Below are 16,664 nucleotides of genomic sequence, written 5' to 3'. Positions count from 1 at the left end.
CTTTTTCTAACTTACAGGTAGAATACAAGTTTGTGCTTTCAAGTTTAAACGCTGAAAAAATGGTAATTTCAGCATTAAAACAGCAACAAAGTCATTACAAGTCTTGTCAGTATAGCTGTACCGCAAGCCTTTTAGCCTGTAATGCAACGTCAGTCCCACACTTGTAAACATTACGTTTTTTCATGGCACTTCCATAGTGCAGCCATTATAAGTTTTGTGATGAGGCTGAAAAGCTTACATCACACCTGATAACGATAAGATCCGTACCGCCATCTGAGAGCAGTAGTTATGAGTTTTACACTACAAAACTGTAACACAAAACTCATAACTAAAGTGTTACAAAGTACACTAAACACCCTTAGACTACCTATTAGCCCCTAAACCAAGGCCCTCCCACTTGCAAATACTGTATTAAACCTATTAACCCCTAATTTGCCGCTCCCGACATCGCCGCCACTAATAAAATTTATTAACCCCTATTCCGCCACTCCCCGACATCGTCAACACTATAATAAAGTTATTAACCCCTAATCTGCTGTTCGCCCACATCGCCCTCACAATACTAAATTAAACTATTAACCACTAAATTGAAAGCCCCTCACATAGCAATAAACTAATTTAAACTAGTAATCCCTAAACGCCCCCTAACTTTATATTAATTACAATTTCCCTATCTTAAATTAAATAAAAACTTACCTGTCAAATTAAAAAAAACAAAGTTTAAACTAACAATTAAACTAATATAACTATTAAACTAAAATTAAACTAACTACCAATTAAATAAACTAAATTAAACATTAAAATAATCCTAAAACTACTATAAAAATTACAAACTAATTACAAAAAATAAAAAAATTAAAAATTTCAAAAAATAACAAACACTAGTTATTTTTTATATTGGGTGTTTTTTTTTAAAATGGGTATTAGAATAGGAATAATTTTTATTATTTTTGATAATTCGTTTGTAATGCTTATTTTTGTTTTGCAGTGTTTTTTTTAGAAAAGACATTTTTTATTTTTAATGGGCAGCAAAAGAACTGAATCTCCTTTTTACGGGCAATGCCCATACAAATGCCATTTTCAGGGAAGTGGGTAGATTAGGTCTTACTTTATTTTTATTCTGTGGGTTTGGGGGGTGGGGGTTTGTATACTGTTAGGGGTGTATGTTTTTCTTTTTTAGCAAAAGAGCTGTTAACTTTAGGGCAATGTCCTACAAAAGGCACTTTTAAGGGCCCCCCAAAGACCCTTTTAAGGGCCCTTGGTAGTTTATTATAGATTAGGGTTTTTTATTTTGGGGTGGGTTATTTTTTTTTATTTTTTTTTTAAAGGGTATTAGAATAGGAATAATTTTTATTGTTTTGTATAATGTTTGTTATTTTTTGTAATGGTAGGTTTTTTTATTTTTTGTAATGTTAGGTTTTAGTGTAAGGCAGCTTAGGTTTTATTTCACAGTTAATTTTGTATTTATTTTAACTAGGTAGTTAGTAAATAGTTAATAACTATTTAATAACTAGTCTACCTAGTTAAAATAAATACAAACTTACCTGTGAAATAAAAATAAAACCTAAGCTAGCTACAATATAACTATTAGTTATAGTGTAGATAGCTTAGGTTTTATTTCACAGGTAAATATGTATTTAGTTTTAACTAGGTATTATTTAGTTAATGATTGTAACTTTAATTTAGCTCTATTTTAATTATGTTAAAGTTAGGGGGTGTTAGGGTTAGGTTTAGGAGTTAATAGTTTAAGTTAGTTTTTTGCGATGTGGGGGGCTGTCGATTTAGGGGTTAATAGGTTTATTAAGTGGTAGTTATGTGGGAGGCCAGAGGTTTAAGGGTTAATAACTTTATTTAGTGGTGGCGATGTCGGGGAGCGGCGGAATAGGGGTTAATAAGTAATATAGTGGCAGCGATGCTGGGGGTGCGGCAGAATAGGGGTTAATAATTTTAATATAGTGGTGGCGATATAGGGAGCAGCAGATTAAGGGTTAATAACTTTAGGTGGTAGCGATATTGGGAGTGGCAGATTAGGGGTTAATAACTAAGTAGGTGTCGGCGATGTCAGGGGCGGCAGATTAGGGGTGTTTAGACTAGGGGTTTATGTTAGGGTGTTAGGTTTAAACGTAACTTTTATTTTCCCCGTCGACATCAATGGGGCTGCGTTACGGAGCTTTTCATTCTGCGATCGCAGGTGTTAGGTTTTTTTTTAGCCCGCTCTCCCCATTGATGTTTATGGGGAAAGCGTACACAAGCCCGTCAAAACAGCGCTTGTTTTTGTGTGGTATGTAGCTCAACGCAACCATATCGCATGCACAAGCCGGCTGTTTCAAAACTTGTAATGGCTGCTCTATGGAGGGTGAAATAACGCAACTTTTGTTGTGTTTGTTAAAAACCCAGTACCGTGAATAACTTGTAATCTACCTGTTATACAGCTAATGTGGAGCATGTGGAATTTTTGGATTTGGTTATAAAAAAGGTGGACAACAAACTGTAAACAGATTTTTACAGAAAGCCCATCGCAACCAATAACATCCTACATGCATCAAGTCACCATCATCCCTCTACAATTAGCGGTCTTCCATATGGTGAATATCTCAGATTAAAAAGAAACAGCACCACATTGGAATCTTTTAAAAAGACAGTATTAGAATTAAGAGAGAGGCTTCTATCACGTGGATATTCCAGAAAGTCACTTGACAGAGCATATGAAAAAAACTCTGGCCAAGGATAAAAAAGATCTCCGAAAACCAAAAGAGTGTGACGAATCAGAATCACTTAGATTCATCTCCACTTATAATCATCAAAGTGAACAATTGTCAAATATAGTCAGTACACACTGGCATATTTTGATGGAGGTTGAGCATCTAAGATCACTATTACCAGAGAGACCCTTGTTCACATTCAGCAGAGGCCTGAACCTTAATGATCGTTTTACCAGCAGCCATTTCAATAGAAATGCCAAGAAACCCCCATTACATAGGGGTTCCATTCCTTGTGGGGACTGTAAAGTATGCCCACATATGGTCAAGAAAGAAGCCATGGTTGAAAGATTTGATAAAAATGGAGAATTAACACACATATAAATTGCCAAAATACAAACGTTGTATACTGCTTATCATGTTCGTGCAACTGTTTTAATGAAAAGCTAGAAAGCTAGGTAAACGCATGACTGAACATTTAAGTAATATTCGTAATGCAAAAAAAGATTGTGACAATGGCAAACAAATAACAAGTGTGGCAAGACATTTTCTCTACCACCATGGTGGTAATACTGGGGCGCTCAGATGTTGGGGCTTAGAAAACGTTAAACCTGGGATAAGAGGTGGAAGTTGTGAGCAAGTATTGCTTCAGAAAGAAACTAACTGGATATTCAGATTAATTAGTCATTCCACATGGAATGAATGAAGCAAATAATGTTTGGGTTTTCTTATAATACATAGTGATCACCTATACTTACTAACTTGAATATATGTTGAGTGTACTTATATGGATTTTATTGGCCCAATTATTTGTTCTTCCCCCTGAGGACTCATTAGTGGGATTAATATGACTACATGTATGGGTTTATAAACTATACATACAGTTATGGAAGATGGCACTTGTGTGGAACTAATCATATAACCTAATTAAAGTGATTATCTACTTAAAATAAGATGACTATATAACATTAACATCTAGAATCTGTATGACATAATAGTTATGTCTCAATGGTTGTCAGGTTTGTTTAATACTGGTTTGTTTCACTTTTTCATGTGTTACTATCTTGTGTCACTCATGCTACATTGTCATTATTTCCTACCATGATTACATATATCAACCATACTCAATAATAAAGTCCAAAGTGCCATTTCCCAATAAACCGGAATACATGACATAAGACACAGGGATACATGTATAATCCCAGTCTGAATTAGTTTTTCGGTATTTGTGAGTAGATGTGCCTATGATTGGACAAGTGAATACATGGTTGTTTTCATATGATTATATTTCAGGTACTTTGTTGCGATTATGCAATATTACGGACCATAAGTATCCATTATTATGCCGCCCACTTTAACATCACTATATGGACCGATCCACCACTTATTGTATGGCTTGTACATGCCCACATACTCACATCCAACCATGTTGATACTGGGAATTCTATCATAATAATCCCCATAGCTCAATGATTTGCGAGCTACCTAATTTTGATGCTATATGTTTACATTACGGTCAGTTAGGATTGGTCAGAGAAATGTCTCTATACTAACACGCCTTATACATGATGTTCACAATCACTGTGACCACTAGACATTGAGGTAAACAACACCCCCCATTTCCTGACACAGTAATTCCGTAGTGTTTATCAGTCACGGACATAGTGCTAATCATGTTATCATGATATTCTCATAATCATTATTTAAACAGAAGGTTTGAGACCAGTCTAAATACATTCTCAGAGTCTTTACAGCATTCATTATTCAATGTTGAGTAAGTCAGTGTCTCTGACATAATGAGTGATTCCACTTTGACGAATCGCTGCATCCACACATTGAGATTACGAGGATAGTAATAACATTAGATGGGTATTATAGGACATATATAGTCACAATATTACACTGCTGAATATATAGTGTCGATTACGATAAGGGCTAATAGGCATTCAGATGACTAATAACACGTCCACTATAACATACATTAGCAGCACTGATTGGCTGTGTGGTGGGTGTTGCCCAACACTGGATGGTGATTGGAGATTCTGATTTTTTTTTCAGCATTATTTGGTTGGTTTCACACTTAAAGGGCCATAATACCCAAATGTTTAAACACTTGAAAGTGATGCAGCATAGCTGTAAAAAGCTGATTAGAAAATATCACCTGAACATCTCTATGTAAAAAAGAACGATATTTTACCTCAAAAGTTCCTCAGTAGCCACCTCCCATTGTAAAGGATTTCTAAGCAGCATTTTAGTGTGTTTGTCCTGGGACATCTGAAGGGACTATCATTGTGCACTCTCATATTATTTCACCAATCAGGTAAAGGAAGCTTACTATGAAATCTCATGAGAGTTAAGTCAAATCTCATGAGATCACAGTAAGAGTTCATGACCTCAGCACTGCTGATGCTCATTTCTTCATTTTTTTTTAATTTTTTTACCTGCAGCTGGGAGCAGCTGAGTATAACTTTTTACACAGAACTTACTCTGCTGAGCTGAGGAGATTGTGAGGTAAAATATCTTCCTTTTTTACATAGAGAAGCTCAGGTGATATTTTCCTGTCAGCTTTTTACAGTTATACTGCATCAGTTTCAAGTGATTTAGCATATGAGTATTATGTCCCTTTAATAATCTGAGGGGATACGTCCTCTTTTTATTATATAGTAATTAACGTTAGATTATTTTAATTTTGATTTCTTTACTCTTTATTAGGAAAGAGTGCTAATATTTCCCCAATCCTTTTTTCTCTTTCTTTTGTTATCTTATAAATCTCGTAATATCCATATCTACATGCTTCAAAACCTGCTGGAGAAGATAACTTATATTAAGTCTTCCCCAAACATTGTTACATATATCTAAGGCATTAATTGATTACATTAAATTAAAGTGTTTTTTGTAAATAAACTATTTATTGTGAAACGTTGCTAATGATGCAGTATTATATGAATTACAACAAGTACAATTTGCCACTTTTCTTTTATAGCAGTGATAGAGGGAGTCTGAATAAACCAGTGTCACAGGACATTGCTGTGGGTGTCACATAGAATTAGGTTTAGTTTTGAAGGAAATGATCTCTTAAATGGTGTTAAAAAGGTTACCTTTAACATTGATTGTGTTAACACTTTGGATTGCTTCAAGTTCACAATAGGTTTAAAATACAGTATACAGGGCATGCATTTTGTGTTTTTATTACACTTGAACACGATACCCAAATGGTGTCAATTAAGATGAGAAATAAAGACTATTGTTTAAAAGTGTTCAAACAAATGAAAGTAAATGACATGAAAAGAATACAGACCTGCGTTCATGAATGTTATAGCTTTAGTCCTGATTTCTGCCGTGATCTGGTTAGTTGCTATTAAGTATTGCAGCACAAAGATGTTAGGAGCAAAGTTAATCATATTTTGTTCTCCACAACCATAAGGCATCTGAATTAGTGACGCAAGACCATCAATTGATGGTCCTAGAAGATCCCCTGTTAATATAATGAAAAAAATGTTCAATCTGTTAAACAAATAAGGCTAGATTACAAAAGGAGTGCAACCCCCCCCCCCCCCCCCAATAAAACAAACAAAAAAAAAACGGTATGGAGCACTGCTCTCATCCAAGGTAATCCTGTCCTGTTGGGGAGGCCTGATCACAAGTCTGTTTTGCGGGAGGGCAATAATTAACCAGCCATTACAAGTGACTGTTTATTTCTACCACAAGCTCACGGTAGCAATTAGCGCTCAGAAAATTAAATTCTGATCTCTAATTAATTTTCTAAAAGTGCAGTTTTTGGAGCTTTAAAGTTTGTGGGAGTGGGGTCTTAGAAAAAAAAACTACACTGAAAAGCGCCTTTACATTGTGGTCTATGGGAACTATGTGTTCCCATTGATCGCAATATAAATATATATGTATATAATTATATACATACTTACTTATGTGTTAATATGTATATATACACATATTAATACATACATATATATGTATATTTTCATATACATATATATTAAAAAATGCTGCCCATAACTGTGCTACTTACCCCCTTTGCTGCGCTAAGTTCTGGTGTCTATGGAAGCGCACTCTCGTGAGCGCAATGCTTCCTTGCAATGTTTGCATTGCGATTAACTTGCAATACCAGCATACATTACCACTTGTGATCTGACCCATAATGTCTAGTGAAGGCACAGAAAATTAATGAAATAATAAAATACATCTTATTTCTACAACTTTTGCTCCATCAGACTATTAACCCATTAACCACTACCCCATCACAAATAAAGCCCCTTATGCTATTATTATTATGTTTGCTTAGGCCTAGTTTCCATTGCTGTTGTAAACTGGAGGTAACAAACATCTCTGTAGACTTTAATTGAGATACTTTTAGTTTACAATAGCAATGTAGACTAGGCCTAAGTGTACTGACTGCCGAAAGCCAAGCACAAAATATCTTGCCATAAACAATCAGTATTATCATTTCTATTGTGCATATTCATTACTGTTAGCCTTACTCTTCCAAATTAAAGGGACATTAAACCCACATTTTTTCTTTTATGATTTAGAAAGAACATGCAATTTTAAACAACTTTCTAATTTACTTCTATTATCTAATTTGCTTAATTCTCTTGATATCCTTTGATGAGCAGCATATCTAGATAGGCTCAGTACCCGCTGATTGGTGGCTGCACATAGAAGCCTTGTCTGATTGGCTCACCAATGTGCATTGCTATTTCTACAACAAAGGATATCTAAAGAATGAAGCAAATTAGATAATATAAGTAAATTTGAATGTTGTTTAAAATTGTATTCTCTACCTGAATTATGAAAGAAAATGTTTGGGTTTATTGTCCCTTTAATATCATACAAAGCTAAAAAAAACTTTCATAAATTACCACAAGCACAAATTCTCATTAGCTTTATATTCATGTTAAATAAGGTTATTATTTACCCCCATATGTATTACTCAGTACAAATAAATTATTCTTACCAATAACCAAGACATAAGCTTGCTGACTGCCATTCACTACATCAATAGGGAAAGTGAATGATAAGTTCTGTGATACTTCTGAACTACCATTCCCCTCCAACAATATGGTTTGTGAATAGTAGTTCTTAATTCCTTCAGCCTTTAAATAGATAGAAGTAGTAAATACTGTTATAGTAAACAGACAATAAAGTTTATAGGCACTATTCGAATGTTAAAAAATGCATGTAAGTTTCTTTTCTCAGAATACTAATTTTACTACAAACAAAACACTGTATTACAAGTCAGGTGTATAATAAAAATACTACTGTTATGGAATAAAAAAATGTATACAATATAAATCTCAATCTTGTTCTTTGAATGTAATTAACATAAAGTGTCATAAGTACACTATATATAGGTGCATCTTACATTTACTAATAGTATTTGGGATATAGCGTCAGATGCTGCTGATGAAACTGCTGTTACACTGATTGCAATTTCCCCCAGTTGTATTGGTTTTATTGGAAAGAGAACAGTTTTTCCATCTTGGCTTGGGACAGTCACATTATGTTTTCCTGGTACGGTTGTGGCATTGTTGTTCACTACAATTATTTCATATGAGTTGCTTGATTCCAATGTAACCACAACCTGCAAAAAATAAACAAAAATAAGTAAAAAAAACCAATATAATATAAATAAAACACATATCACAGGATGCAGAGTAAAATACTTTTACTAATGTATTGAAAGGTTAACCTCTTGACTGCCATGGGTGGGCTGCAAATGATCTGTGGCAGCCAAGGGTTTAATCACTATCAGTGAGAAGGGTTTCAACATAGACCTCCTAACCAATGTTTTCTTGTTTTAAAAGGAAGCTAGCTGTGTATTTTATATAGCTAATGAATTATATTTAAAATGGAAATACATCACAAGCTTTATTTGTGTATCATGCAAAATCCTAGAGGTATTGCAGGATAAAATGAGTTTGCTCTGTAAATAAAATTCTACTGTCAGTAATTATTTATCTACTCTTATCCCAATGGTTTATGTGTACTTAACGTTTATTGTATGATGTTCAGGTCTACCTTCCCCTAGTTCTGTAGAAAGAGTAGGCGGCCCCTGGAAGGTCTAATTAGATATTTATGTGCTCTAATGACATTTGTTCCTATATAAATAATCATAAAATACAAGGCAAATACGTACCTGAATATTTTCTGCTAAATAGTTGAACAGGATAACTTCAAGGATGAATTGTTCACCTCTAGTAACTGAGTATGGCATGTTTAGCGAAATAAAGAAAGGCTTGAATGCTTGTAGCTGTAAAAGGCAAGTATTTAATTTTAGCAAAAGATTTAATTTATGAGCAGGTAATACGGTAAACAATGAAGAGTATGCAGCAGTATAAATGGTGCTTAGGCATGCAGGTTTTAGTCAACAGGAATCATTAGCTTGTAAATGTTATAGTACAATATAATAAACAAAATGATAATTAATGGTACAGCAGTTGATTAGAACAGTCTGACACTGATTTAGGGGTCTGTTCTAAAATGTGTGACATTGTCCAGATTTTTTAACACACCCAAGTAGGTTTAAGACAGATTTGTCAGACCATTACTTATCTTATAGTGTATCCTGGCTATCTACCGCATAAAAGTCAATGGAGCAAAAAAGTGGAAAAAAAACCTACCCGTGCGCAATAACTATCACATATTCTTAAGTGCCCTAACCCAACATGAAAATATGAATATTTCTCATTATATATATATATATATATATATATATATATATATATATATATATATATATATATATGTATGTATTATTTGTGTGTTATTATGAATGTAACTGTACTTTATATTGTATTTTGTGATACTTTTTTGTTTCGCAAAACAGTTAACAAGAGCTCTGATGACGCAGTAATCATTCTAGCATAAATCGTGATTGCGCTCAAGTGTTTGCATTTACTTTCAACTTGCAATATGAGCGGTAAACACAATACGCGCAAAAAACCGTGATAAACCCGTTTTCACTCGCACGTAAATGTTAGTGCTCCATTTGTAATCTGGCCCTATATAGCTAAAGTTGGTGATTTCAAGTAGCATGCTTTACCTTTAGTGACACCATATTTAGGACTTAAAGCGTCAAGAAACCCCAACATTTTTTTATTCAGTTAGAGCGTACATTTTAAAACAACTTTCAAATTTACTACCATTATCAGTTTTGCTTCATTCTCTTAGTATCCTTTGTACAAGGAAGAGCAATACACTACGGGGGGAAAAAATCGGTAAATCAATAACAGAGACATATATGTACAGCCAACAACCAACAGTTAGCTCCCAGCTAATGAGTCTACCTAGGTATGCTTTTTCAACAAAGGATACCATGTGAACTAAGCAAATTACATATTAGAAATTAATTGGAAAATTGTTTATAAATGCATGCTCTATCTGAATTCTGAAGGAAATTCACACACATAAATAAATACATATGTACACACATATACATATATAAAGGAATTTTTCACAGCCTTCCTTTGCTCATATTTTTCAAGGGTGCCAAAATTAGTGGTGGGCAATATATATATATATATATATATATATATATATATATAACATAATTTATGTAAGAACTTACCTGATAAATTCATTTCTTTCATATTGGCAAGAGTCCATGAGATAGTGACGTATGGGATATACATTCCTACCAGGAGGGGGCAAAGTTTCCCAAACCTCAAAATGCCTATAAATACACCTCCCACCACACACATACTTCAGTTTTAACGTAGAGCCAAGTAGTGAGGTGTAAAAAGGAGTAAAAAAAAGCATATGAAAAAGAGGAATTGGAAAAATATAATGTGCTTTTATATAAAAAAAGAAAATCATAACCACCATAAAAAGGGGTGGGCCTCATGGACTTGCCAATATGAAAGAAATTAATTTATCAGGTAAGTTCTTACATAAATAATATTTTATTTCATGTAATTGGCAAGAGTCCATAAGCTAGTGACGTATGGGATATAATACCCAAGATATGGGAGACCACGGAAGAGTCACTAGAAAGGGAGGGATAAAATAAAAACAGCTATTTCCACTGAAAAAAATAAATCCAAATAATAATTAAGTTTTCTTAAATTTAAAAAAAAAACTTTAATCATAGGCAAAGGAATCAAACTGAGACAGCTGCCTGAAGAACTTTTCTACTAAAGACTGCTTCTAAAGAAGAAAACACATCAACATGGTAAAATATAGTAAAAGTATGCAAAGAAGACCAAGTTGCTGCTTTGCAAATCTGATCAACTGAAGCTCCATTCTTAAAAGCCCAAGAAGTGGCAACTGATCTAGCAGAATGAGCTATAATTCTCTAAAGTGGAGACTGCTCCGCCTCCAAATAAGCATTGTGAATTAAAAGTTTCAACCAAGATGCCAAGGATATGGCAGAGGCTTTCTGACCTTTACTAGAACCAGAAAAAACAACAAATAGACTAGAAGTCTTCCTGAAATTCTTAGTAGCCTCAACATAGTATATCAAAGCTCTAACTACATCTAATGAATGTAGAGATCTCTCAAGATAATTCTTTGGATTAGGACACAAAGAAGGAACAACAATTTCTCTACTAATGTTGTTAGAATTCACAACCTTAGGCAAAAATTTAAACGAAGTCCGTAAAACCGCTTTATCTTGATGACATATCAAATAAGGAGATTCACAAGAGAGAGACGAAAAATAACACTTTTCAAGAAAGTTTAATATCCAATGAATGCATAGGTTCAAAAAGAGGAGCCTGCAAAATCCTTAAAACCAAATTAAGACTCCAAAGAGGAGAAATAGACTTAATAACTGGTTTGATATGAACCAAAGCCTGAACAAAACAGTGAATATCAAGTTTAGCAATCTTTTGATGAAACAAGACAGAAAAGAGCAGAAATTTCTCCCTTCAAAGTATTTGCAGACAAACCCTTATCCAAACCATCCTGAAGAAACTGTAAAATATAAGGAATTCTAAAAGAATGCCAAGAAAAATGATGAGAGGAGCACCATGAAATATAGGTTTTCAAAACCCGATAATAAATCGTCCTTGAAACAGAGCCTGTAACATAGTGCTAATTACTAAGTCAGAGAAACCTCTATGACTAAGAGCTAAGCGTTCAATTTCCATACCTTCAAATTTAGAGATTTGAGATCCTGATGGAAAAACGGCCCTTGAGACAGAAGATGTGGCCTGAAAGGAAGTGGCCAAGGCTGGCAACTAGACATCCGGACAAGATCCACATACAAGAACCTGTGAGGCCATGCTGGTGCTACCAGAAACATATGAGATTGTTCCATCAGATCTATTTATGGAAGACCCCACATCTGTACAATCTGATGAAACACATCTGGAGGAAGAGACCACTAACCTGGATGCAAAGTCTGACGACTGAGATAATCTGCTTCCCAATTGTCTACACCTGGAATATGAGTTGCAGAAATTAGACAAGAGTTGGACTCCACCCAAGAAAGTATCTGAGATACTTCTTTCATTGCTAAAGAGCTGTGAGTCCCTCCCTGATGATTGACATATGCCACTGTTGTGATATTGTCTGTCTGAAAACAAATGAAAAGTTCTCTCTTTAACAGAGGCCAAGCCTGAAGAGCTCTGAAGATAGCACTGAGTTCTAAATTATTGATTGGTAACCTCGCCTCTTGAGGTTTCCAAACCCCTTGTGCTGTCAGAAATCCCCAGACAGCTCCCCAACCTGTAAGACTTGTGTCCGTTGAGATCACAGTCCAGGAAGGATGAACAAAAGAGGCCCCTCGAACAATACAATGATTGTCCATCCACCAAGACATAGAGCGTTTAATGTTGGGATTTAAGTATATCAGTTGTGATATCCGAGTATAATCCCTGCACCATTGATTCAGCATGCAAAGCTGCAGAGGTCTCATATGAAAATGAGCAAAGGGGATCGCGTCTGATGCAGCAGTCATAAGACCTAAAACTTCCATGCACATAGCCACTGAAGGGAACGATCGAGACTGAAGATTTAGACAGGTAAAAAACAATTGAATTCGCCTCTTGTCTGTTAAAGACAGAGTCATGGACACTGAATCTATCTGGAAACCTAAAAAGGTGACCCTTGTTTGAGGAATCAAGAAACTTTTTTGTAAATTGATCCTCCAACCATGCCTTTGAAGAAACCACACTAGTTGTTTCATGTGAGATTCTTCTAAATGAAAAGATTGAGCTAGTACCAAGATATTGTCCAAATAAGGAAACACGGCAATACCCTGCTCTCTTATTACAGATAGAAGGGCACCAAGAACCTTGGAAAAGATTTTAGGAGCTGTCCAAAAGCAAATGATGATGCACTCAATGAAGTGAAAGGACTTTTATTAAAGTGAACAGCAACGTTTTGGGGCTACTGCCCCTTTGTCAAGCAGTAGCCCCGAAACGTTGCTGTTCACTTTAATAAAAGTCCTTTCACTTCATTGAGTGCATCATCATTTGCTTTTGGATATTTATTTGGAGTCTATGGGATTGGACTCTGTATGATTGCACCTACCATGAACTCTGTGGATCATTGATGAATTCAGGTGTGCTGGTCTTACCTTTGTGCTATTAATTTTAGGAGCTGTCTCTAGGCAAAATGGAAGAGCAACAAACTGGTAATGCTCGTCTAGAAAAGAGAATCTCAGAAACTGATAATAGTCTGGATGAATCAGAATATGAAGATAAGCATCCTGTAAGTCTATTGTGGACATAAAATGCCCTTGCTGAACAAAAGGCAGAGTAGTCCTTATAGTCACCATCTTGAAAGTTGGGACTCTTACAAAATTATTTAGAAGTTTCAGATCCAGAACTGGTCTAAAAGAATTTTCTTTCTTTTGTACAATGAATAGATTTGAATAGAACCCCAAACCCTGTTCCTGTAGAGGAACTGGAGCAATCACCCCTGAAAGCTCTAGATCTGAAACACATTTCAGAAAAGCCTGAGCCTTCACAGGATTTGTCGGAACATGTGAAAGAAAGAATCTTCTCATGGGGGGTCTTTCTCTGAAACCTATTCGATACACTTGAGACACAATATTCTGAATACACTAATTCTGAACAGAACCAGACCAAATTTCCTGAAATTTCAATCTGCCACCCACCAGCGGAACTGGATTGAGGGCCGTACCTTCATGCAGTTTTGGGGGCTGGATTTGTTTTTTTATAAGGCGTGGCTTTATTCCAATTTGAAGAGGATCTCCAATTGGAACCAGAGGCCTTATGGGAAGGAGTAGACTTTTGTTCCTTATTCTGTTGAAAGGAACGAAAACGATTAGAAGCCTTAAACTTCCCCTTAGATTTTTTATCTTGAGGTAAAAACACTCCCTTTCCTCCAGTGATAGTGGAAATAATAGAATCCAATTGAGAACAAAATAAATTTTGGAAAATTCCTGGAAAGATAAAGATAGTAATCTAGATTTAGACACCATATCAGCATTCCAAGATTTAAGCCATAAAGCTCCTCTGGCTAAAATAGACAAAGACATAGATTTAATATCAATCTTAATAATGTCAAATATAGCATCGCAAATGAAATGATTAGCATGTTGAAGCAGAAGAATAATGCTAGGCAAATCATGATCTTCCACCTGGCAAGCTAAACTGTCCAACCAAAATGTTGAAGCAGCAGCCACATCAGCCATGGAAATGGCAGGTCTAAGAATATAACCAGAATGTAAATAAGCTTTCCTTATATAAGATTCAATCTTTCTATCTAAAGGATCCTTAAAAGAAGTACTATCTTCCATAGGAATTGTAGTACGCTTATCAAGAGTGGAAATAGCCCCATTAACTTTAGGGACTTTTTCCCAAAACTCCAAATGAGCCACCAGTAAAGAATACGACTTCTTAAACCTTAAAGAATGATTAAAAGATGAACCAGGTTTAGACTATTCCTTGGTAATCATTTCAGAAACAGCATCTGGAATAGGAAAAACATCAGGTGCAACCTTAGGAGGTTTAAAAACAGAATTTAAACATGTACTGGCTTTGTAATCAAGAGGACTAGACTCTTCAATATCCAGAGTAACCAAAACTTCCTTCAACAGAGAACAAATATAATCAATCTTAATATTTATAAATTTCAGAATCTGATTCAGGATCCTCTGAATTGGAGGAATCCTCATCAGCATAAGATATTTCAGTATGCTGTTGGTCAATACAAATTTCATCAGAATTATGAGAAGTTTTAACAGACCTTTTATGTTTATTTAAAGGCTGGATAGCAGATAAAGCCTTATCTATAGCTTCAGCAATATAATTATTTACACCTGCAGGAATATCGTACATTAGATGTTGAAGGAACAACAGACGATGTATTAGTACTAATAGAAACATTATCAGCATGCAAAAGTTTGTCATGACAGATGCCACATAATACCATAAAGTATGGCGCATTACGCAAAAAGGAAGAAAAAATATTTTAGCGCCAAAACTAACACCCGGAAATGACGCAACTTGCGTTATAACAAGTGCAATTCCGCGCCAAAAGCCCTAACACCAACAAAGACGCAGGAAATGACGAGGCTTGCGCCACTACAGGCACAATTTTGCAGGAAAAATTTCCGCGCCATTAGCATTTTGCATCCTTGCGAGTCTAGTTTGCCCGCAAATTTTTTTGGGGGGGAAAACAGTCAATATTTGAACAACTGGAACCCCAGGTAAGAAAAAAAATATTTAAATAATCTTCCCAAAAACATCATTTCCATGCTGAAAAAGGGAAATACACATAGACCTGACTCATGGCAAATATAAGTAAATATAAGTAAATATATATATTTTAAACTTTACAATAAAATATAAAGTGCCAAACATAGCTGAGAGTGTCTAAAAACAGCCATCCACATATAGCAGACAGCCAAACCAGTACTGAAAAATATCAGCAGAGGTAATGGTATAGGAGTATAACATTGATCTGAAAAGGGAGGCAGGGAATGAATCCCTGCAACCGATTACAGAGAGCCTTGGAAAGGATTTCCCATGGGTGAAACCACTAAATCAATAGGCAATACTCCCTTCACATCCCTCTGACAAACACTGTACTCTGAGAGGAATTGGGCTTCAGTATGCTTAGACGCGCCTATCATAGAAGAAATCATAAAAAATTAAGCACAAACTTACTTCACCACCTCCATAGGAGGCAAAGTTTGTAAAACTATAGGCATTTTAAGGTTTGAGAAACTTTGCCCCCTCCTGGAAGGAATGTATATCCCATATGTCACTAGCTCATGGACTCTTGCCAATTACATGAAATAGATATACATATATATATATATATATATATATATATATATATATATATATATATATATATATATATATATATATATATATATATCTATGTATGAATCTCTATGTTAAAGCCCTTTGCCTGCCTTTTTTTCAAACACCATATACCTCGTATCTTTTAGCCCTTATAGCTTTTTTTGTGCAATTTTTTTTTTTTATTTTATTAGATAGTGTTATTGTGAGTGTAACTGTACTTTTAAATGTATTTTTGATTTGTTTTGGGACACTTTTCCGTTTTGCAAAACAGTTAACAAGAGCTCTGAGGATTTGGAAATCATTCTAGCATAAATCACAATTGCGCTCACGCTTTTGCATTTACTTTCAACTTGTAATGCGACTCACGCAAACAACCACAGTAAACCTTTTTTCGTTTGTGCGTAACTGTTGGCGCGCCACTTGTAATCTAGCCCATTGTATTTTAAAGACCTACAAAGCTCCATCATGAAAATCATTTTTTCCACAAATTTAAACTGCACTTGCCAAATACTTGCACCTCAAAATAATCTATTGTATTATTCTCAACAGACGTTTATTACCTCAACTGGTTCATCAATCAGTCCTAATCCAAGACCTTCAGAAATAACAAAAGCGCTGGCCACCCATGTTGTAATCGAGTCAGGAACAGTAACTTGAAGGTTTTTAGTATTACCAGAGCTGAAAAAGGAAATTAATATATACATAATGGAGATAGATAGATAGA

At 35.0% G+C, this 16,664-nt stretch overlaps 1 protein-coding gene across 1 annotated transcript in view; it reads right to left on the bottom strand.

Annotated features, from left to right (window-relative positions):
* Positions 1-16,664, bottom strand: part of LOC128656511 (CD109 antigen-like) — a 224,645-nt gene that overhangs the window by 35,862 nt on the left and 172,119 nt on the right. Inside the window, exons 19-23 of the mRNA XM_053710439.1 lie at positions 16,501-16,618; positions 8,851-8,964; positions 8,077-8,295; positions 7,669-7,807; positions 5,998-6,174 (exon numbers count right to left, since the gene is read on the bottom strand). Of these exons, the coding sequence (XP_053566414.1) occupies positions 5,998-6,174; positions 7,669-7,807; positions 8,077-8,295; positions 8,851-8,964; positions 16,501-16,618 (767 nt within the window). The remainder of the gene's footprint in view (positions 1-5,997; positions 6,175-7,668; positions 7,808-8,076; positions 8,296-8,850; positions 8,965-16,500; positions 16,619-16,664) is intronic.

This window comes from Bombina bombina, chromosome 4 (assembly GCF_027579735.1).
Source record: "Bombina bombina isolate aBomBom1 chromosome 4, aBomBom1.pri, whole genome shotgun sequence".
NCBI lineage: Eukaryota > Metazoa > Chordata > Amphibia > Anura > Bombinatoridae > Bombina > Bombina bombina.
The sequence above is the reverse complement of the archived record's forward strand: the minus strand, read 5'-3'. Positions and strand labels throughout refer to the sequence as shown.